The 23,900-nt window shown below is 37.6% G+C and overlaps 1 protein-coding gene across 13 annotated transcripts in view; it reads left to right on the forward strand.

The window, feature by feature from the left end:
* Nucleotides 1–23,900, forward strand: part of SH3TC1 (SH3 domain and tetratricopeptide repeats 1) — an 83,937-nt gene that overhangs the window by 54,246 nt on the left and 5,791 nt on the right. For 8 of the 13 annotated variants that reach the window (XM_038177899.2, XM_038177898.2, XM_005016195.6 and 5 more), the window contains 12 exons: nucleotides 4,378–4,653; nucleotides 6,259–6,333; nucleotides 8,743–8,870; nucleotides 11,947–12,052; nucleotides 13,848–13,991; nucleotides 14,695–14,872; nucleotides 15,704–15,777; nucleotides 16,683–16,878; nucleotides 17,788–17,915; nucleotides 18,803–18,844; nucleotides 20,337–22,025; nucleotides 22,687–22,867. In XM_038177899.2, coding sequence (XP_038033827.2) covers nucleotides 4,425–4,653; nucleotides 6,259–6,333; nucleotides 8,743–8,870; nucleotides 11,947–12,052; nucleotides 13,848–13,991; nucleotides 14,695–14,872; nucleotides 15,704–15,777; nucleotides 16,683–16,878; nucleotides 17,788–17,915; nucleotides 18,803–18,844; nucleotides 20,337–22,025; nucleotides 22,687–22,867 — 3,170 coding nt within the window. In that variant the 5' untranslated portion in view covers nucleotides 4,378–4,424. Of the gene's footprint in view, nucleotides 1–4,377; nucleotides 4,654–6,258; nucleotides 6,334–8,653; nucleotides 8,871–10,199; nucleotides 10,446–11,066; nucleotides 11,244–11,946; nucleotides 12,053–12,117; nucleotides 12,649–13,847; nucleotides 13,992–14,694; nucleotides 14,873–15,703; nucleotides 15,778–16,682; nucleotides 16,879–17,787; nucleotides 17,916–18,802; nucleotides 18,845–20,336; nucleotides 22,026–22,686; nucleotides 22,868–23,900 lie in introns of those variants that run through there. The other 5 variants (XM_005016196.6, XM_021270010.4, XM_013096408.5 and 2 more) reach the window with 5 other exon arrangements.

Consider the following 23,900-nt stretch of genomic DNA (forward strand, 5'->3'; position numbering starts at 1 on the left):
TTAAAAAAAGGCATTCTGAAGTGCCTAGGTAGACAAGGTGCCTACCTGCAGGGAAATGATTTACAGTCTTGTTCTTAGTGCCTCAGTGCTTGTATATAGCTACATAGGCTAACACTTTAAGGTAAACATTAAAGATGGGAAAGAAAACTGCAGAGCTGAGCATGGCTGTCAAAGGTTTTTGAGATCTTAATTTTAATTCTGTGTATTTTGGAAAAGAGAAAATATTGAGAATTTATCACTTTTACTTTTATTTCCCCCATCCAGATTTGTTCCTTGCCTTAGGCTCTTAGATACTATGGCTTCTTAAATAGATCATATTTATCTTGACTCATTCTAAGTCCCACTTGTTCTTGTTTTTGCAGCACCATGCTCTATAGGTTCGTTCATAATCCTGTTTATATATGTTACCCTTACCAACAGGCAGGCACTCATGCAGAAGATAGGAAGATTTAATCTATATCTGTTCTCTACCTCAACTGAATTCTAAGAATACAAGTTCCATTATGATTTTTGGTAAAACTTTTTAAAGGAAGATATTTCTGCTTGTAATAGCAGATGATGGAAAATATTAAGATTCTGAATATTGAATTTCACTTCTGGGATTAAGGATAATCTGATCTAAAAATAAGAACTGGCTATGAGATTCATAGAACAGTATATTTTAAACTACATATGGAATTTAGTTATCCTTAATATCACAGTATTTCTTCATGAGACACCACACATAGAAGACATACAGAAGTGTTTAATTCATAAGTGTGGAAAAAATACATATGATCATGGTACAATATGAAAAGGAATGGTGTTAGCTACTGCCATTACTCTAAGGAATAGACCAGCTATATAAATGGATAAGCATATCTCTAGTAATGTGAGTTCAGGCTCTGCAAGCCTGCATTTTTAATTATTTATAATTAGATCATAAGGACAGATACAAAGTTTTACAGGAGAGTTAGAGAAAGTGAGATCAGAAGTAAGAACTGCAACGTTACCTAGATATATTAGTAGAAATACTCTTAGGAGAAATTACTAAGATACATTGAGTTTTGAGTTTTTGTCTGTTTTGTAAGTGTATATAAGATATAACTTCATGGTGAGAACCACAGAGCTACAGCACGGTCTTCTGAAAATCGGCCTTGCCACTCTGACAGGCACTTAAAAAAAAAAAATAAATAGTGAAAGGGGACAACAAAAATATTAAAACAATGTTCATCCTAATCTCTTTATACTTCATCAATTTATGTAGTTTAATTCTCTCAGTTGATGATACTACCTGCACGTATACCTTGTTAATTTGTTATCATTGTGTAACATTCTTCTGTCTATACATATTTTACTGTTTATTCAAGTGCTCTGTGGGCTAAAGTTCTCATGACTGCAAAACAGTATGGAGGTTGTGCAAACAGATTGCTGCCTTGTCCTGTGTATCTGCCCACTACAGCAGGCAGCTAGGGGCTGGTGCCACTGGTCACGATGGCCATCAGTTTGCTTAGGTTATGGGACCTATGACATGAGGCTTGTTACGGAGCAAAGTGCTGGAAAGTGTGTATGCGAAAGGGCAAGCTGGAACAACGTGCTTTAAGATTCCCCATTTCATAGTGAACAGATGTGGTGGTTTTACTCAGGTGGGCAGCTGAGCCTCACCACAACCACTCTCTCATTCCCCCTCCTCAAAGGGAAAGGGGGAGAAAATACAATGAAGAGGGCTCAAGGGTTGAGGTAAGGGCAGGGAGATGACTCAACAATTACCATAATGAGCAAAACAGACTCCATGTAGGGAGATTAGAGAAATTCATTGCTTATTACTAGCTGTGGTGGCTTTACTCAGGTGGGCAGCCAAGCTCCACCACAACCACTCTCTCACTCCCCCTCTCCTCAAAGAGGAAGGGGGAGAAAATACAACACAGAGAACTCGAGGTTTGAGATGAGAAAGGTTTAATTAAAGGGAAAGGGGAGAAAAACAAACAACAGAAACAGTAAGTCCGCATGGAAGCACAGAGAGAAGGGAACAAATTATTCTCTACTTCCCATCAACAAGTGATGTTCAGCCATGTTGTGGGAAGCAGGGCCTCAAAATGTGTAGTGGTTGTTCAGGAGGAACAGCCCCCTCCCCCACGAGAGCCCCCCTTTTTATTGCTGAGTGTGACATCAGGTGTGGAATATCCCTTTGGTTGGTTTAGGTCAGCTGCCCTGGCGATGTCCCCTCCCCATCACTTGCCCACCCCCAGCCTGCTGGCTCCTGGGGGCTTGGAAGGAGACCTGATGCTGTGCCAGCACTATGCAGCAGCAGACACAACACTGGAGTGATATCAGTGCTGTTCCAGCTACAAGTACAGTGCTGTGCTCTGCATGGGCTGCTGCAGGGAAAAGGTGACTCCAGCTCAGACAGACCCAACACATTAACAAGCTAGAGAAGTAAGAAACAAGGAAAACAAACTTAAAAACACCTTCCCCCCATCCACCCTCTTCTACACCTTCTCCCCCTGAGCAGAGTAGGGGAGCAGTGAATGGGGGATGCAGTCAGTCTATAGCACTTCATCTCCACCCCTCCTGCCCACATAAACCCACTACAATAGAGAAGAGAGAGATTTTCAGACAATTCTGAAGACAGATCATAAAGGGACACTAGGGTTACTGGGCACTAGTCTGAGGCTTTGGAAGAGCAAAAGCAATCTTTCATCTACAGCTTCATTTTTAACCAATTTCTTCTGGAAAAGAAGCAGCAGAGGAAATTTCACAAAGATTACAAGTTTGATATACTTACAGTGATAGTAGCTTGTTAATGAGCATGGCTGGAGTAAGCATAGAGGAATTTGGGTTCAAGTCCGAGTGACAGAACTAAGGGAAAAATCTATCCTGTGGCTTTATGGAACCAATTAAAGAGGCCTGTGAGAACCCACTGAGGAAGTGGGTCTAAATATCAGTGGGACATACTGGCTACATGAGCTGCATCCTTTGCAGATGCACTGGAGATGATGTCTGTTCCACTTTTTACACAGAATCATAGAATCGTTGAGTTGGAAAAGACCTTGAAGATTGTTTAGTCCAACCTTTAAAACTGGCTTTTGAAACTGAACTAGCTTGTCCTGAAGATCCCATTTCATGGGTACATCTCAAGTTGGCAACCTGTAAAGGGAGCAATGAAGCTTGCAACTACTCGTGCTCTACTTCTATTTCTATTGCTTTTTCCTGATGTTCATGCCAGTAACAGTATTGCTGCCAACAGCCTCAAGCTTCAGTGGATCTCTGCTGCTTTACTGCAAAGACATATTTGGATGCTTTTATACCAGTCTTCCAGCACTGGGGGTTCCTCCAGAGGATTCATTCTTTAACTGGATGTATAAAACTTTGCCTGCTTGTTGCAATTAAGCATGCAGTACCAGTTCCATCCTTGTCACCTTCAGAAAATGTTTTCCCCTGCATTGCCTATGTTAATACTAATGATGCAATACCTTGGAGGCTCTGCCTTAGAGCTGGCCAGGAACAAATAATTAGCAGTGGACACAAATATGTTTCACTTCAGGCCTTGGAGTGTTGCTATTAGTCAAATCTACTGAGTGCTTTGTCACTAAAGCAGCAATGACACCTGACTGCAGGAGCTTTTTCTGGGATGAGTTTGGGTGTTACGTACCAGTTCTGTCTGAAAGAAGTCTAAAGCAAAAGTCAGACAGTGACAAGCAGTGTTTTCAAAAGGGAAATTACAAACACTAGTGAATTTCAGACACCCTGTCCCCAAAAGTATGTAGTAAACTTGATTTCCTCTTTGTTCGAGATGTGCACTGAGGGAGTGAGGTGTTCATTAGGTAAAGTGCCTTGCCCAGGACTAGGGTTAAGGTATGACAATGAGGATGTTTCGTCGCTGTTTCCAGCGTAGTTTCTGGAGAAGTTTCTAGAGTATTTCAGATTGCTCACACATGGAAGTTGGATATCTTTCATAGAGTGTATCCCAACATCCAGCCTGGGGAAGCACTCCTTTCTTCTTCCCACCCCTATTTGTATCTTCAGATTCAAGCAGCAGCAGAATAGCTCTGAGTGCTTTCCCTGCCAGCTGCTGTGTTTCCAACAGCTTCTTCCCTTCCTGTCACGTTGTACAGCTGATCACAGGTCAATTGTCCCTGTGACAAAGCAACAACATCTTAGTGTTGTCATAGTAATTGCTTTTTCTCCATTATGTTCCTTTCTTTATTCTCTTTTCTGTCCTCCATGACTTGGGTCTCCAATCCTGGTGGGTTGTGAAATAATACTTTAACATTACAATTAAATACTTTAACATACAATTAAAAATAACTCCCACAGAAGAGGGACAGCTCTTGCATATGTGTGTGTATTCTGAGATTTTTTTTTTAAATACATAATTTTATTTTATTTTTCTCTCAGATCATTGATACATGTAATGTTAATCATGTCACTGTGAGGCACTGCAAATGATGGCAAGTTTGGCAGCAGGAGGTGGCATGTCTGTGCCCAGCTCTGATGGCACCATGGAGGAGGGAACCTCTGCTCCTACTTCAGAGGGAAAGCAAGGCAGTAACTTGGAAAGGAATGAAACAGAGCAGGGTATGTGCGTGCCTAGCTGGGAATGTGAGTCAGCCAGTGCTGCCATGAGCACTGCCAGGGATGGAGACAAGACAGACACGCTGCAAGAACGAATGGGTAAGACCTCTATCAATACATTCTGATCACTTTGCTCTTGACTTACCTTTGCATTTATTATTGTTGTTGTTGTTGGGTTTTTTGATTGTTTGGAGGGAATGGTAAACGAGTGTTGTTTTTTTTTGGTTGTTGTTGTTTGTTGTTGTTTTTTGTTTGTTTGTCTTTTAACAAAAACAATGCTTGCAGTGTGCTAGCAGAGAGCTGTTGTTTTTCCACTGAGCTTTTTTCTGACCTACATCTACAGTACAAGGCCAACAGCTGTATTTCCTCCGTAGCAATGCTGCATAGGTTGGCAAACTAAATGATCTACATAGAAACTCTATGTTAAAATTAGCTGAGATGAAAATTATCAGAATCCAACATTACCTGCTGGGTATTAACATCTCAGCAAATACCTTTCAAGAAAAATCTGTATCTGATACTATCGAAATAACAGTAATGCCTATTTCACATACCAGAAACATCTATTAATTAATTGCCTTTATTGACTACTGGGTAATAATAAAATTTATAATATGTTGTTAGAGTTTTGACAGTTATCTTGTACTTCTGGCTGAGCAGGGAGATGGACCAGAGGAAGTCCAGGGGTCCCTTCCAATCTCAAGCATTTCTGTGATTCTGATTCTATGACACCACCTACTCTCCTGCGAAATCCAAAGTGCTTGGGAACTGCAATTTCTAATGCTAGTATAGTAATAATTATCCTTAAAGATGATGCTTTTACTGCGTACTGTTTTATTTCTGAAGTAGGAAAATTCTGTGCTTCTGTATTCCTAGTTGGTCGTGTGCCATTGTTCATGTAATATCAACAAAAGCACTGAAAGGGAAGATATTTCCACATCCTACTATATTGCAACCATTTTCTTAAGACATTTTCCACTGCTCTCCTTTTAAGATACATGAAAATTGCATCAGATTTTCTCTTTTAAAAAAGAAAGACCATTTCCTACCACTTTCAGTCTCAGAAATATCAAGCCTTGGCTTCATTGATTTTTGCTCAGGGAACCTTGAGAAAACAGAACTCGCTTGGGCGTGTGTTTTCTAGCATGAAAACCTACCATTTCCAAAAGGACTAGAAGAAATATAAGTCAAAAAAAATTTTTTTTTTGGTCTTAATTTCTTAAAACTTCAGTTCACTCTTATTTTTTACATTATCCCTCTCCCAAGTGTTAAATTTGTAACAATTATAAAGAGAAGGATTGTTGCTCCCCGTGTATGCATTGGTATGTGTCATTGATACTATTTGCAATTTATACTACTGAAACTTCTGTGGAGGCCACTTTTTAGTATAGGTGTAAGTGAAGAGACAATGGTGTCTGACTTTTGCTCCCTCCCAAATGGGACTTCAGTTTTCCTTTTCATCAATTTTCTATTGATGAAGAATTCCATCTTAAAGCTTAACATTAAGATAAAATCAAGATTTAACTTTCTCCCTGGTAGGAGAGAAAGTATCTTCAGATACTTTTCATATTTTTGGAGAATTATAAAGCAGAAAGGGGAAAAATATTTATCTTGTTCCAGTACTTCTCAAGAGCATCAAATGAAAGTGATGATTTATGTGGACATCGAAAATGCACTTAACTGCTCATTTGTTTATCATAATAGATTATCCACAAAATGGAAAATACACAAATGTCAGTTCAAGGACCCTTCCCAGTCAAGCTGAGAATTTTCCAACTGGTAAGAATGCCTTTATATCATGCAATCATGCAATGCTTTCTCATTTCTTTTTCAAATAGAGACAGCTACAACAACAGCATTTGCAGTTGTCATTCCTCTAATTTTATGACATGCTTTATGGCATCTATGAAGTGCCTAATTTCTACATATGATTTGTTGACAATTTTTCATATAAAAAAAAAGTAATTTATTAACTGCAATAAAACCTAGAAACTATTTATGGACTACACTGGAATGGCTAATAAAAACAAGAGAAGCAAATGAAAACTTCACTGTTTTATGTACGGGTTTCAGTCCTTCAAATGTTTTATTTCTAAGTTTGCAGCCCTTCCAAGTCTCAAAATTTAACATGCTGTATTTTTAATAAAGCTGGAGTTGAGTTCTTCAGGAAACACAACAGGCTTCTTTTGAGGTGGACTCCTAGCCCCCTCTGTGAATTGAGGGTGTCATCACATTTTTTTCTTATGGAAAATGAAAAGTAACAGATTGGTTGATATCAAAAGATTTGTCTCTTAAAGGAAATGTGTGACTTCCTCAGCATTCTGGAGTTTCTACTCCCTTCCTTCAAGCAAACTAGGTGCTCTTATACCAACAGATCAATGACTCCTCTGATAATTTGGGAGATGTTGATATCTGAGAAATATCTGTGCTTGATGTCCTCTGTAGTCTGTCTAGCTTCAGTATTTGCATGAAGCATACAGACAGACTTAACTCACTGAATGTAAAGCAGCCCCTGAACCCAGTCTCCTGGACTCTGCTCTAGAGATAAAGAAATTGGAAACAACACTGGGATGTCTTCTGGCATATGGTGGTTTGTACGGAAATTATTCATGCTTGCCTCGCCCATATAGAATTTGGGTTTTTAATTAAAGGTATGGATCAGGGCAGACAGGAAGATTACCGCAGGTGCAATTGGTTTTGGACTATGTTTCATTCTGATAAGCCATTACTATTTGTTCTCTTGGCAGAAGCACACGTATTTTAGTCCGTTTAGTTCAACGCATTTATTATTTCAGTCTTATTAACTCATGTAAGACTTAAATCATGTTTATAGAGTTAAATATTTAACTAGAAGATAATTTATGTAAAATAATTTAAGCAAACTTTTAAAAAATAAGTCTCTTCTTGTGCTTGTATCTGTCATGGCTTCGAATAAAATGAAAAGATCGACAACGCTCTTACCTAAAAGTGATCTGAGTAACACTCTAAGGCTTTAGTTTGTTTTGTGCTTTACAGTTGACTGTATGACCACAGCTATACAGAGGTCTTGTAATTCAGTAACACTGCTTTGCATCTCTGAGAAACCCTTACTGACATTAAAGTAATGGCTAATTCAGGTTCAAGTCAGTCATAAAACTCCAGAAACCGAAAGCACTCTGAAAACGGATTAAGATGCAACACTTTAGAATGTGAAAGTATCTATTTTACTGGATTAAGAGGTGAATCTCAGAGGAGCTGGAATATTTTAGAATGCGCAACAACCCTAGTTATTGGTGGAAGCATGACCTATATACATGCTTGCAATCGAAATTCTTTCTGAGTGGGTATTATTGGCTTATGTGCCTATCAAAGTATCTGAAACCTTATGAATATGACTTACTGTTACTGAGTTAAATTAACAGATGAGACATGAAGAATGAAAGCAACTTTATTGAAGATCCTCTTTATCTGAGAGGAGCTAGCAACAACTATACCCCTAGCTGTTGTAAAAGCTTCTCATTTGCTACTTTAAGGTCTGAGCATAGGTATCCAGATTCTTTCACATGTGATAAGGAAATCATGTAAGTGAGTCTTTAGTTTGGCCATTTATCTTGGTTTATACTGCTCAACTAGCTTGGCTGAGAAAGAGCTTTTCCCATATTCAATTTATAGAAGCCTTCTGAAGTAGTGGGGATGATGTGTCGTCTAACCATGAATTTATGATTAGCATTGAGCATTGTTGTAACACACTGAACTATGGTTGTCTTTTCCTGAGATGCCATTATCTAATATGTTTTCTTTCACTTTTAAAATATGCACAGGATATTTGGAAATCTGGGCATGTTCTCAATGCCTGCAGAGCTGTCTGATTTGATAAATTACCAATCTGCTTGATTTTTCTTCTACATCCCCAAGCATGATAGTTTCAGAAATTTTCTTCAGACTATCAAATCCTTTGTATAGCTGAAGCCTTTTTTATAATACCAAGAGAAATCTCGTGTCTTATGCTAGATCGTTATTCCTACTGGATAATAAAAATGAAGAAAATATCCCATGTGTGAAGCAGCCCAATTTTCTGTGTGTCTGTCTCTGAAACTGTAAAAAATATTTCTTAATGTAGATTCTCTGCTTTTGAGGGGTTTTCTGGCTCTACAAAGCTGATTCTTCATCACCAAATTTGTAGCACTATAAATGGATATCCTTCTCCAGATATCTCCTTGAAGTTAACAATGGTAAGGCGCAAGAGTGGATGTCCGGATCCCAGACTCCAAAGACACCTCAGAGAACAGCTCCGTCTTCTGGAAAATGACAGCAGGGAGGTCATGGCAGTTTTCAGTGTAAGTCAATTGTTTTGGAATTGAGAGGTTTATTTGTTCAGAGAACACAGCTCTATGCTACTGAACTCATCAGGGAGATGCTTGGGTTCCAATCCCATCTGCATGCTGCATCCTTGAATTTGAATGACCAGAGTTTCCTCCTGCTTCACAAAATGATCTACAGACCTGAGAAATATCAAACCATTGAAAGAGACAGCAACACCAAATTCACGCCAAATAAACCCAGCTAAATAAGTTACTTAAGAATTCTAATTAAAATATCTTCTGCTTTGATTTACATCACAGGAAACTGTCTTTTGTATGATTTATTAATTTGCCCTCATACTGGCTTTTCAGTTTCCGGTTGCTTATAGTCATTTGGCATGTAAGTTACCTAGAAAATCCACTGCAAAGCCCAAGTGGAAGTCTGAAGAATAGTATAAATATTCAACTTCCTAGGGCTAGATAGCTATAGGTTTAAATTGCACACAAGAGCATTAAACATTTTTTATTACTGTCTTTAATTTGTTAGTATATAGGAAACCTGTTCTGTACAACCACTGAGGTTTGCTAGAAATACAACTCAAAGTCTTCCTTTTACTCTTGATGAAAAAAGCAGGATGATACCATTTGACCTTTGGCATCCTTTTTCTGTTTTAGCCTCCTTCACTAGCAAGCCAAACACTGAAATCTTAATTAGTTATGACTTTATGACTGTGCTGGATGTATGTGTTCCTACATGATTTTCCTTTCATGTGTTATGAACCCTCCATCACCAGCCTGCTGATTTTGTGACTGTGAAAACAGCCTGTACTCCTGCTGCTCTGCTCTAACTTTTGTTTAGGAGGAGATGGAGGAAGAGATGGGTGATGAGGAAAAGGAAAAGAGCATGCAAATAGGCTAGATTTGTGGCCTTATTAGAAACAGACTAGGAAAAGAACTTTGAAGGAAACAAGATTTATAATGATAAATTTCCTTAGAATGTTGTTTTGATATTCATCAGTGCATAAAGCCCCTGAGGCTCAGATATTTTAGCATGTGTTGGCAATTTATTAATAGATTTCAGGCTCTTGTTAATATTTAATCTGGTGAAGAAAGGAGTATGCATAAGATCAAAGTAGTGATGAGGCGTGCCTGTTGGAAGAGGCTTAAACTGGACTTTAATTTTCAAAAAGGAATTACTATTTTAATGTGTTCATGTTGTGTGAATTTAAAATATAGAAATTAATTAATTCAGAGAACTTTTAAAATTGAGACATAAGTTATAAACTGTGGATCAAGTTCTGTCTTGCTTAGATTACAGAAAATGTTTGAGGGATAAATTCTTGTAAATTTAAAATCAATTTCTAGATCTGTCTTGAGATTACATGGCAAGGGCTCAGTAGAAGGGGGTTGACCTCTGTGAACGGAGCCTGGCGCTGCCCCATGTAAGCTCCAGCTGGCTCCAAAAGGGACCCTCTGCTGGTCAGAGCTGAGCCATGAGTGGTGGTGATTGGGCCTCTGGGAGAGAAGATCGAAGAACAGGGGAAAAAAAAAAAAATGTTGTGACACAGCAGCTAGGAGAGAGAAGAGAGATCCAGCCCTGCAGACCCCAAGGTCAGTGCAGAAGGAGGGCAGGAGGTGCTCCAGGCATGCAGCAGAAGTTTCCCTGTTACCTGAGGAGAGGGCCCTGGTGGAGCAAGCTGTCCCCCCACAGCCCATGGGTCCCACACGGAGCAGATTTCCACACTGCAGCCCATGGAGAGCCCCCGCAGGAGCAGGCCCCGGGCCGGAGCTGCAGCCCGTGGAGAGGAGCCCATGCAGGAGCAGGGGTCTAGGGGGAGCTGCCACCCACCCATGGGGGACCCGTGCTGGAGGAGTTTGCTCCTGGGGGGTGGATGGGATGGATGGACCCCGTGGTACAGAGCCATGTGAGAGCAGTTCTTGAAGAGCTGCTGTCTGTGGGCAGCCCCTGCGGGATCAGTTTGGGAGGGACGGCATCCCGTCGGACGGACCCTGCATGAGGCAGGGGCAGAGAGTGACTGAGAAGGAGAAGTGAAGATGAAGCATTAGGGACTGAATGTAGCCCCCATTCCCTGTTCCTCTGCACTGCACAGGGGGAGGAGGTAGAAGAGGGTGAATGGGGGGAAGGTGTTTTTAGTTTGCTTTTAGTTTCTTACAGTTCTAGTCTGCTAGTGATAGGCAATAAATTATATTAATCTCCCCTCTTCCTTTTAGGAGGGAGAGTGAAAGAACAGTTGTGGTGGAGTTCAGCTGCCCAGCAGGGTCCTTATCTTTTTTTAAAAGATGCACTTCAATTTTATGATGTGCCAGGATCAAAGCTACAGTACTGGGAAATGATACAGTAAGACTTCTGGCTGTGCATCTGATTTATTCTCTGAGATACTGGTTCAGGTATTTGACTCATAAATTGCCACAGTTCTTCATATTTTCCTGAAAGATAGCAACCAACAGCACTGCAGAGCCCCATTTTTAAACAATTAATTGATGTGCAACCAGACCGTATATTGGCGATCTTTGGCTAGAATCCATTAAAATGCGTATTTCTTACACTAATTTGAAAGCTTATGTAGCTCTCACCATGAGCATTGTCCTTATAAAATTCAACATTATAATTTACAATTACTATTGCTGCTCAAGTGACCTACAGATATTTTAAAATGTTAACAAACAATCAAAAATCCTTATGCCTTTTCTTCCTCTTCCTGGCAAAAGCAGTTCCCAAGCTGTAAATTGCTCTGGGCTAGGATGGTATCTTGGAAAGGATCACTACAGGCCTTCCTGGCTTTCACACTCCATATAGTGAATATTGGCCACTATACAGACAGGTCTGAAATTCCACTTTTAATTCCAGTGTGGTTAATTTACAAAGAAATTGTTAGTATAACTGGTAAGAATAAATTGGATTAAAATTTGTTTGGCTATATGTTATAGATATGTGTTAAAGAAGAGGTATCTAATATAGGCAAAATCCTGGATGATTTTTTTTTTTTGCACTTCTTAGTGCATAGTGTTTTAGGATAAGTGTTAACTAGTGAGAAATTTTGCTTGAACCTGGCAAAATTGTAATTAAAATATTGTTTTTTATTTTTTTTAGGAGCTCTCTGCTAGATTGCTCTCAATTCACAGTGATCAAGACCTAATAGTGGTGACATTTAAAACTTTTGAAGAAATATGGAAGTTTCTAACTTATCACTCACTGGGTAAAGCTCTTTTACCATACGGCAGTACAATATGATTTTTTTATTCCTCTGCATATAATTTCTGATTGACTGGGAATATGTTGAATGCGATCTTGACGTTTTCAATGTGATAACTCCTAAAAGCAGTAAATAACGTGCTTGACCATAGTACTGGTGATAGGGCTGGAGAGACATCCCCCACCTCCAGGAGAACCTGCATTTGTACCAAAGCAGGTAACAGCTATCATTACTGGATGGTGTTTAGTCTAAATACCCCAGCATCTGATCATGCTTTCTTTACAAACACTTTATTCTGATCCAAGTGTTTGTGCTGTATTGTCTAATCCGTGCTGCTGCTTAAATACTTTCACAGCTTTTTCTGCTCACCATAGATATGGAGAACTTATAATTCTTTCCTTGCACCAGGCTCAGACCTAAGTGAAGACTTCTAACTCACACTTCCCCTCAGTGTTGATTTTTTTAGGAAAAACCACCCTAATTCCTTTAATCCTTCTTCACAAAGTGTATTTTCTAGAACTCTGATCATGTTCCCCACTGGACTCCTCTAGTTGGCCCACATCTTTCCTGAGTAGTAATGAGCAAACTGGACTAAGTTGGTAAGGCTTCAGATGAAGTATCAAGTAAAACAGATTTGCATGCTTTGGTCCTGTTTCTAAATCTGAGCATACATTTTGTAGCAGTGTGGTGCTGTTGATTTGAGTTCCATTTTTAATAACCTATAACTTCACAGGTCTTTTCTGAAGAATAGTGTTTGAATCAGATTTTGTCTTTTAATTTTGTTCACTTGATTATATTTTTCTTATGTGTATGGAGAACCTTGTGTGCACTACTACATTGAGTTTGTCTGTTTTCATCAGACATTTAATATTACTTTTATTTTTTGTTGTTATTTATTTGTCATTTTGTATTTTAAGACATTCCTTAGTGAAATAGAGAAAATACCTTTCTTATCCAAATTCACAGAGAAAGCACAAAAAGATGAAGCTTCGTATGTGAGACTGGCTGAAAGGAAATCAATTAGCATCTTCCACACTGCAGAGTAGCACCTTGATCACTGATCTGTCCACCCCTTCCTCTCCACTGTAACTGCATACTCAAAGGATCAACTAATGTTCTAATCTTGGTCCCTGAAGTAATAATCTACCATCTATAACATACTATACACTACTACCATACTATACCATACTACACCAACTCAGATGTTCCTGTAACCATGATACGGCTTTGAAAGCTGTAAATCCTAATGTAAGGAGTCCCAGTTTCCAAAATAAAGCACTGTCTTGTGGCTTACTTAACTCTAATGTGCAGTATCATCTCTGTCTCAAAGAAATTTCAGGAATTTGATACCCAGGCACAGTATCTACTTAAATCGACATAGCTGATATAGGCAACAGAAGTTTATGAAGAGATTGTTTCTAGTCACCTGTTATTACAGGATGCGAAGAAGCTGTTATGCAAAGCTTGCTAGTGAAAACCTTTGAAATACAGCTAGACCACGTGGAACCCTTGTAATGTGAGGACACGGTCTGCTTTTTCAGCAATGTTAGAGGCAAAGAACTTCTGTACCTTTGAGGTGTAGCTTGTGATAGCTAAGCACCAAAAGTTGCTGTAATGCATGTGACTTAATGGATGTAATTTTGCTTGGTAACAATGGGTTAAATAACAACACTATGGGTTAAGCAATAATGGAGCTATCAGAATGCATACCTCAGTTTAAGATTTTCTAAAAGTTATTTTCTTTAAAATATAGTAACACTGCAAAGAAAACATTTTTTTTTTTTTCTTTCTCTCGTAGGTTTTATAAATCATTGCATGGAGAACTTATTCCTAGATCAGTCCTTCTGGCTCTGTTCTCAAGAGGAGGAAGAAACAGGCATTGAAGTGTGTGTAAACGAAAAATCATTGAAGATGATGTACAGAAGTCTACTAGTACAAGAAGGTAAGGAAGACTGTATGCACTAAGGTTAAATTTAGAGAAGTGCCTTTCTTTAAAGCTGTTTCTTAAAATCCTTAAAAGTAAATCTTAAGATCTACTCAAATACTTAGTTAAGTTGAAATTTATATCTGTTAAATCAAAGTGTACCAAAAAGAGAAGAGAAAGGAGCAGCTCAGAAAGAGTTCAGTAGAATCAAAGGGGGATTAGATAAATTCAAATGCAACTGCTCCACAAATGGATACCAAAAGGATTAGATAGGGGTGTGCGTTCCAACTTGGTTAATATTACTGCAGATCCTGGAGTTGTAAAAGGGATTACAAATAGTTGCCAGGCTTATGTGCTTCTCTTAAACAGTATCATCTGCTGCCACTGTCAGAGACAGAATGCTGGACTAGCTAGCTCGTTGACCAATGCAATAGGAATGTTTCTTGTGTTCTGCAGGGAATATAGACACACATATACAGGTAATCTGCTGCAAAATAATGCAGAAGAGGGTTCTACACTTCACAGAACGTCATTTTACTGATATAGAAACTAGACAAAAATGTATGAAAATCTGGTAAATAATGAGAACGATAATTTGAGATTTCACAATTATTTTCTATCTCTAATTGGACGTTACAGATGCTCTTGAAGAGAATTTTAAAGCTTGTATGGCATTAAAAAATTACATAAAATGGCATCTGCTACACTGCATTCTTTTTAGGGGCATTTTTTGTTTTACATCCTGACAATCTGGTAACAAAGATAACGGCTACAGACTGCGAAACGAACACTTATTTTGAGACTGCAGCTTTTACTGAAGATGTAACAGATGGATCTGTGGATGGTGACATGACCATGCTGTCTAACATTTCTCTGGAGCCACTGATCCCTTTTCATCAGTAGGTACCTGACCCTAACTACCTCTTTTACATGTATATGCATCTGTTTCATGCGTATGTATCTGATTAGAGAAAGGTCCATCTAAATGGTGGTTTCTTATGGAACATCCATCTTCTATTAACACTGAGAACAAATGCTCTATTTCCTTCCATACCAAGTAATTGAAATTAATTCCAATGCCTGAAATGCAGCTTTTGAAGAAGATGGTTTACCATCTTGTAAATTAGATACTGCTTTTTTTTTTTTTTTCCCTGAATATGAAATATAAGCTCTTAGTATTTCTAAAATCATTTAAATTGACAATTCTCATCTTTCAGGATGCTTGGAAATATGGATGGTAACAGGTGGGATGCTTGGAAATGTGATGAGGACAAGACAGCAGTGTTTTTACTCAATTTTATTAGCAGAAGCCATCCGCAGTTATAATGCAGTTTCTTTCAAGTTCATATCCAATCTCGTAATTGCTAGAAAGCTGAAATTTTATCAGTGGGCTTAATCTACTCCCTATTTTAGGAATAATCAAAAATTATTAATTCTTGGTGTTCTCAGTAGTTCAAAAGCTGTAATTTTTCCGTGGATCTTGGGCAGGGAGAATTAGCAGGGCTTTTTCTGCTAGGTTGCTAGAGGAACTGAGGTAACATTTCTTTCAGTGCAAACATTGCTCAAAATATAGCTGTATCTGAAGTTTAGTCAGTGTTGAAATTGAAAGATACTTGTTGGGAGCGGTACATCTTTTTGGTTTTAAATGCATTTAAAACCAAAACTGTTACTGTCACAAGATTTAATAAAGTGTTTAATGCGCTAACTACAATTTCTTTTTCTACTTAAAGATGGTTTCTTAAGGTGTATTCTGATCCTGTTGATTTTACATACAAAACTGAATGTAAATCCATCGGGCAAGTTGGTAAGAAATTCCATTCAAATCTCAACATGTGAAAAACAAAACAAAACAAACTTATTCTATGATTTCACTAGGACAGACTCTGAAGGGTTCAATATTTCTTTTTATTGTATTAGGATGAGAAAACAGCTTTTAAAATTGCATTGCTGTAAAATTAGTGAAAGCATAAATCTCTGCCTATGACAAAGGGGTTTTACAAAATAAATGGCTAGACGTATCTAATTTGAGTTAAACTCTTAGGCTTGTCTCCTTTTTTTTGTCTCCTATATGTTGTGTTAAGTAGATATACAAAGTAATTAATTTGATGCCTCTGTAGATTTGATGATAAACTTTAAATAGGTATACACACCAATGTAATTTTTGTGGATCTTTCACATGTGTATTGATTTAGCTAATGCTGACAGAAAAATAACACTCATACAGACGGGCTCAGGTTAGAGAGTAAACATGGCTTATTTTCTACCATACGTGTCAGTTTCAATACTGTATGGACTGGTATATAACTGCTTATTTACTTAATAAAGATTTTATAAATTGGTTCAAATGCTTGTGCTGTGGCCTGGCAGCACAAAAGACAGAAACGACGGACTTAAAGCAATTCCTTTTTGTCACTTTTTTCAGATTTTTGAAAAGGTTTTAGATTTTGCTTTCTAGTGGCTGGGAAATGACTAGTATAGATTTTAATGCCGTTATTTACAGTTTTAATTGCTCAAACCAAACTGATTCCATACAGATGTTTTGAATCTTGTTGCATTGGTTGTACAACTCAGGTTGTACAGGGTTCCAGAAAAATATTCCAGGGTTCCAGGAATATTTTTCCTAAATATATTTCTCTGCTGAGTTGCTAGTCTACTAAATGTATTGTTAAACTACTGTATCTGCAAATAATATTTATCTCTATTACACAGCAACAGGATCCTGTCTAGCTGTGATGAATTATGAAAGTACCGTGCCTGAAGAGATTAGTTTCCAGGAAGGAGATGAAATTGAGATCCTTGGTTACCTCGTTGAATGCATGGAATGGTTTGTTGGAAGACATCTACTTACTGGCCAAATAGGTTTTGTAAAGACGAATTCTGTTAAACTGGACTTACCTGGAAATACGTAGGTGTTACGTATTTAACTTGGAAACCAAAAGAGGCTTAGGAAGAGTCTCTTGAGCTTTAAAATACTGAACTTTAAACTTAAGTTTGCAGTTTTTTGGTTTGGTTTTGTGTGTTCTGTTGATAAAAATTGCCATAGTGTGTATCAGTCAGAACTAACACAGAGAAATATGAAATAAGCTTAGATATTGGGAAGCAATATCACATTGTACCTGAGTTTCTTACTGGGAAAAGGGGTTGCTGTAGTTGCCTATATCTGGTTCAGTGTCTATTCTTTGGATCATCTAATCCTAGAATTTTTACTGTTTCAGAAGATTCAATTTTTACTGGTGTCAGGATCTTTATTAAAGTATCCAACTTCTGATTTTGCTACTACCATCACCATAGGCCTTAACTTGCTTCATATGAGGTTCATTTATGAATAATTGTTTATAGTGCAAGAAGAAACCTGTAAAAATGTGTATTTCAGAATGCATTGGCGCCATGTAAATAGGTTGCTCTTATGTCTGTATTGCATGCATGCTGAAATGAGGAGTTCTTAGATGTTGCTTATAGTTTCATTTGATATGTAACATTGAGCTTAGAACATCAATACCATAATGTCCTTAAATATTTGTGTTTTTAATAAATTCTCTCATAAAATGCTATACAGTGATATAGATTGACAAAATGGTAGAAATGATACGGCAGAAACTGTTAGCTTGCAAGCATCATTAGGTATCATTAGTTTGTGTATACGGTTGTAAATATGATGACTGATACTAATTTTGAACACAACAGGACCTGTAATGTGAAGCCTGTATTGGTTTCTCTTAACAAGTTCAAACTTAGTGAGGCATTCAAATTTCATTGAGCTTCTCAAGCCAAATCTGCTTTGAGACACCTTCTAAGTTGCTTATTTCTTTGTTAGAGTACAAGACCTGGATTTCCTTAAAGCAGAAGAGCTGTCTTGTTTTTCAAAAGAAAAACAATTAGAAGAAGTGGTACATTTGTTGAAGCAAACCTCAATCACAGATGTTTGCTCTGTGTATAGAATAGGTAAGTACAAGTTTTACTTCTTTTTGCTGCCTAAGATGCATGTGTTTTTCGTATATCCTTGTCATAAGTGAGTTTTTTCTATTTTAATGATATTCTAGACTTTGTAGCTACTTTGAAATATATTGGTATTCAGTTTGATCACAGATACATCGTTTAGATAATCTTTGCTATTTTCCTGCTGATGCAAAACTTCTCCCAACAGAGCATTTAGAAATCCTCTTTTGTCCATTTTTGAGTGAATTAAACATCAGGACTTTCAAATACTGCTATTGAACTGAACAGATCATTAAGCATTCAAACATCAGAGTGCTGCATTAGAAAAAACTAAATGTTATCTGCTTTGCATTTTTGTTATGAAATGTGACATAATAATTATTGACAGATAATGTAAACACACACCTCTTCATGTTTCATTTAACTATCAAAGGCATAGCAAAATCTATTAATACAAAGAAATAATTTACTTGTAGCTACATCATCTCTAATACAGCTGTTATCTCTTGAAGTGTTTATGCTTCATTTGAAGTAATTGGGGCAATCGGGGTTTCCTCTCTAGAGACTTCGTCTAAGGTAGTCAATATAATTAATTGTCTTGCTAAACTGACCAGGAGCACCAATTTCTTATGCCACCACAGGCTGTGCAAGACAATGAAAATAATCAGTATGGCAACTAGCATATCCTGAGAAATATCTTCTACATAAAAAAGTAATTCTTTTATGTTCTACAGATGTGCTATGTTAGACATTTAAATATAGATCTTTGGGTCAGATTTAGGAAATTAATCTTTTCTAAATTTACAAGGAACATCCAATTTTTCTACCCTATGGAACTGGAAAAAAAAAAGTTGTAAGATACCATAGCTAACATGACTTTTTCTTTCTTACAGACCAGTTAGAAGAACAGGAATTTCAGAAAACTCATGAATGTGGTAATAAATATGCATACAAATTTTTATTTATTAAAATATTTGTATTTATTAAAACTAATGTAGCTTCTAATCTTTTTGCTTTTGTCTTTCTGATGTCTTTTCACATTCTGACTTTCTCTCATTGCTTCTCTACCTTATCATTAGGTTTTGCTGTAAGATGTATCTTTCACAAATATCAGATGCCTTTCTCAGACATTGCTATCCTATTGCAAAGTACGACTTATTTTACTGATTTGACCACACATTATTTTGTTTAAGAAGTCAAAGTACTTTTTATGGGACACCTGGCAAGTGCCCAATTTGAATTTTAGTAGATCTTCAGTCTGCTAGAAAACATCCCATAAATATATTCCCTAAAGGAGTTACTTTGAGAATGCAGAATTATTTCCCGCTGGAATTTAGCTACTAAACTGTTACTGCCATTACTTCCATTGTACTAACATTTTTCTAAATATTGATTTTATGTTTATGGTTCTGCTGAACACTTTCATAAATGGAGTTCTAAGGAAACAGCTCTTCAAATTTGCAAGGTCAATAAACTCCTGTTGATACACTCAGCTGTAAGCTTTACACTGACTATGAATGTAACCTGATAACAGTGGGAGAACTGAAAAATGATAGCATGTCTGTCTTGTTTGTGTTTATAATATATTCAGTAGTGATAGCTCTAGAAGAATTTAGATCAGTGACCACAATGACAACCACAAACTTTGTAATTCTAGAAAAGATGATCTGCACCAGCAGAGAAGCGGGGTTGGTATCTGACAACGGAATCTTACTACACCTGTTATACAGGCATGGCTGTCCACGTGGAGATAATGTGGGCAAGAGTACAGTACTTTCACAGGCGCCCACTTCAGACTTTAACAACACAAATAGCTCCATCTCACCATCCCTGGCTAATCTACCTTAGTTTTCTAGCAGAATTTAGGCTTACCCTTACTCAACTCAAATGCTCAAATTTATGGTTCCTTCAAACCTTAAATCTATCCCATATCCATGCCCAGACCTTAGGCCCTTTATTCAGTCTCCACTATAGACCCTGTTTTTTTCCAGATTCTGGTGGTCTCCAGCTTACCAGGTAGTCTGAATTGTAATTCCTTGGTAGTACTTACTCTTGCTTTCATATACACTCAAAGTGTACTTTGAGTATACACTCAAACACAAAAAAAGTTTGTATTAGTTAAATAGGATGGAACAGACTTTGGTGATCAGGAACAGGTGAGATAATTGTAATAATCAGAAGTGTGATTAGGTGTGGCAAGTCCTTTTATCCCCATTCTTCATTTCCCATGTTTGTTCCTCCCTGACCCATCTTGTTCTCTTCTCCCCACCTTTGGTTTGTCTCCTAAACATATTGTTCAGAAAGCAGTATGTTTATATAGTGTTTCCTAACAACATCCTCTACTGATAAATGTTTCTGTTGGTCTGAAAGATCGTTGTGTACACGCACACATGAAACTTTGACCTGTGAATTATTTTTGATTTGCAGAAATTCCATGTTCACACTCTAACATGGTATACAGTAGCAAGAATGGCAAGATAGAAGAATTCTTAAAGAACTTCAAGAATTTGGAGGTCACACGGGCAGAAGGGCCAGCTACTGAAGGAAAGGATTCTGCCAGGTCTCCAAATCAGGAAATCTTTCCTCCACCTGCAGGACCTTGCTTCTACATCTATCAAGATGATGGTCAAGCATCTGATGTCTTTGAGTCATTGCTACTCTTCTTAAATACGGAAGAGTATGAGAGAGATTTCAAAAACCTGTATGATTTCTCTTATCCGTTTATTAATAGCATGTTTTATGGCTTTTCAGAAGAAGATGAACTGGTTAGCTTTTTTAGCATAGCAAGGGAGTTAGCAAAGAAAGCAGGTATGTCCTGGGCACTAGCGAGGCTATGCTTTCTACTAGGCAGGCTAAGTTTTAAAAAAGTGAAGTTTTCTCAAGCACGGGTTTATTTTGAAGAAGCATTGGGGGCAGTAACTGGTGGGTTTAGTGATTTGTACTTCGTAATTGCTCTTTACACAAATCTAGCAGTCATCTACTTGACACAGAAGAACAAAGAAAAATGTGCTCATATTTTTGACAAGGCTGCATCTCTTCTGATGGGAATTCCCAACTACATTTGCAGTGCTGACCTTGAGTCAGATATTCTGAAGTATGCTCTGAAGAGGACAATTTTGAGCCAGAACAAACATGCGGAGGCAAGGGCATGCTTTCTACTGGCAAAACACTACACTGCACGCAAACAGCATGAAGAGGCACTGCCCTTCTTAGAAAGGCTGCAATTGTTGCTTAATGATTTGGGTTTACAAAACAACTTATCCAACAACTGTTATTTCAAACTAGCAGAGTCCTACAATGAGAAGTGTTTGCCACACATTGTGTTAAGTTGCATAAAAGTCTCCGCTTCCCAGAGCTCAAGTACTTTAATGGATTCCTTGAAAAGGATTGATTTAGTCATCAAAAATGCTCCGAAGCTCTATGGCTTGAGAAAACTCAGACAAATACTTCCAGCCCAAATTGCACCTTACCTGATACAAGCTCTTTCCTCTGCATTTACAAATGAGCAACAAGGACTGTGCAGCACCATCTATCTCAGCTTAGCAAAACTGTACAGCCACCACAAACAGTATGGAAAAGCCATTGTTTACATGATGAAAGCACTGGACTCTGATACATCTGTGAAGCCAGAGGAAACTATTAACTATTTGGTTTCACTTGCTTGGTTATACGTTCTTTACAGGCAATATGATGTGGCAGTAACCATTTTAAATACTGTTGTAGACTCCTCACAGAGCAATCCTCAACAACTAGGTGTTGCTTATAATATGCTTGCTATTGCTTTGAAAAGAACAAACAACACAAAGGAAGCTGCTGAAAGCTGTTATAAAGCTCTACAGCTTTCTGAAGAGGCAAATATGACCCATAACCAAGCTATAGCTCTGGCTAATTTTGGGGCGCTCTGCCTGCATGCAGCAGCCAATAAGCTGGCAGAACATTATTATATCAAGGCAGTGAAGCTATTCTCCAAACTTTCAAGCATGGACTGTGGCCAAGAGTTTATCCAAGTCCTCCTTCAACTGGGATGTTACTACGTTAGTGGAAGGCAGAGAGAAAAGGGAAGGTTTTATTATGAATGGGCATTTTTAGTTGCAATGGAGACAAGTCATCTGGAAAGTAAGTTTTTTGTTTGTTTTTCTCTTGAAGTTATGAAATGTACCCTGTTTGGAAATGTTTGTTATATGGACATACATTTTTTTCTTTAACATTTTATGTTTAGTTATGTGACATCTGTGATGAAAATCACCACCATTCCATAATGGTGGAGAATATAAATACTTCTTTATTTGTACTTCTGGTACTTCTCAGCCCAGAAATGATGGAGAAGTTGTAAGCATTACGAAACAATTCTTTCGTCAATACTATGTATAATGTCGATGTTCAATAATATTTATAATAGCTATGATATTATTGGCTGTACAAACATCACAAGACTCAAATATAAATGTGAAAACAATGGGTACTCTGGATTAATTTTGCATAAAATAGCTGGATTTAGAAGAACCATGCTATATTTATGTTTGCTGATTTAGGCAGTTTATGCAGGTAAGGTGACTGTTTTATCACTTTTTCCAGAAACCAAGTTTTAAATAACCTCTAGCCTTGCTTAATTTTGTTGAGGGTGAAGAAGCTTGTGGTGGAATCTTCTTGTCATGACTTCTATATTATTCACTGACTGCTGAGCTTATGAAACAGTAGGAATGCACTATTTTAAAACTAATTTAACTTTCATTTTAAAATAGAAATTCATGGCAGTATTTCATATCTATTCCCCTAGGTCAGCTTCAAGCAATTAAACTGCTGTGTCAGTTCTACAGTACGGTTGTTCCCAATGAGGCTCAGTGTGTCATCTACAATGAATATCAACTATCTTTAGCTAGAAAGATGTCCAATAAAGTTCTGGAGGGACAAATTTTGGAAACCATTAGTCAGCTCTACTTGTCTTTAGGAACAGAAAGGTAAGACATGCTGAATGACTTTTCTTTTATCCTGATTTTAACTCTTCTGTCATGCTAAAGGATCTCAATTTTTGCAGCAGTTGACTGTGACTGATTTTTTTCCCTCTGCTTTGCCAACACACTTTATTATAATTGAAGTGGGTCCAGTGATAGTGAAGACTTCTGATTTGCTTTTTTAAGTAACTATCATCTCTCAAGGGAGACAAGATGTTCAACAGGGATTAGCACCACTTCAAGAGCCAAAGTATTTTTAAAATGTAAGTAAATGGTTTAAAAAAATTGTATGCTATGCAACACTTGACTGCGACATCACAAGGATTCTTGCTGGTAGGTGACTTGTTTGCGATAAATTTTCCATGACAATTTTTCCATTGGAAATTGAATGGAATATTCCAAGTGGGATATCAGATTGTCTCTATGTAAGTGTTTCTCTTTGAGGAAATGTTTTTCAAAATTTATATAATCAGAAAACCTATGTGCAGTACTGCACAGTGTCAGTCTACAGAATTTTCTACCCTGTTATTGTTCTTATAATACCATTTTTTTGTTTATCATTAAAGAAAATATAGACTGCACAGCTCCATAGTAATTAACAGGTGCTTGAGAAACTTAAGGGGTTCTCATAACAACAACAGCAGAAGTGTTTCTGTCTGAATTTTTTCTTACTATATCTCACTTGGGGAGTCAGTTTAGATTCAGATGTCTTTAAGCGTACCTCAGTATAGGAAAAAATATGCTCAGTTGTGGGGAGAGAGTAGATGCTTATTTTAGCTTAAAGTGGCTGAAGTTCAAGCATCTAATTTTTCTAATATGCCATCTAATTCATTCTGCTTTAACTGCTTCCATTTGCTGTAAAAACAACTGTGCACTTCATGGTATATTTTAATATGTTTGTGCCTTGTGCTTGGAGGAAAATGCATCTGGTCATGGTGATGCAAATCTACCATAGGACAGATAGAAAAGGATTTAATAAAGAAATTTGGGGCTTCTGTGGCTGATATCAAGCACTGCAAGCAGCAACCAGTGCTGCCCA

The sequence above is a fragment of the Anas platyrhynchos genome, chromosome 4, assembly GCF_047663525.1.
Source record: "Anas platyrhynchos isolate ZD024472 breed Pekin duck chromosome 4, IASCAAS_PekinDuck_T2T, whole genome shotgun sequence".
Lineage (NCBI taxonomy): Eukaryota > Metazoa > Chordata > Aves > Anseriformes > Anatidae > Anas > Anas platyrhynchos.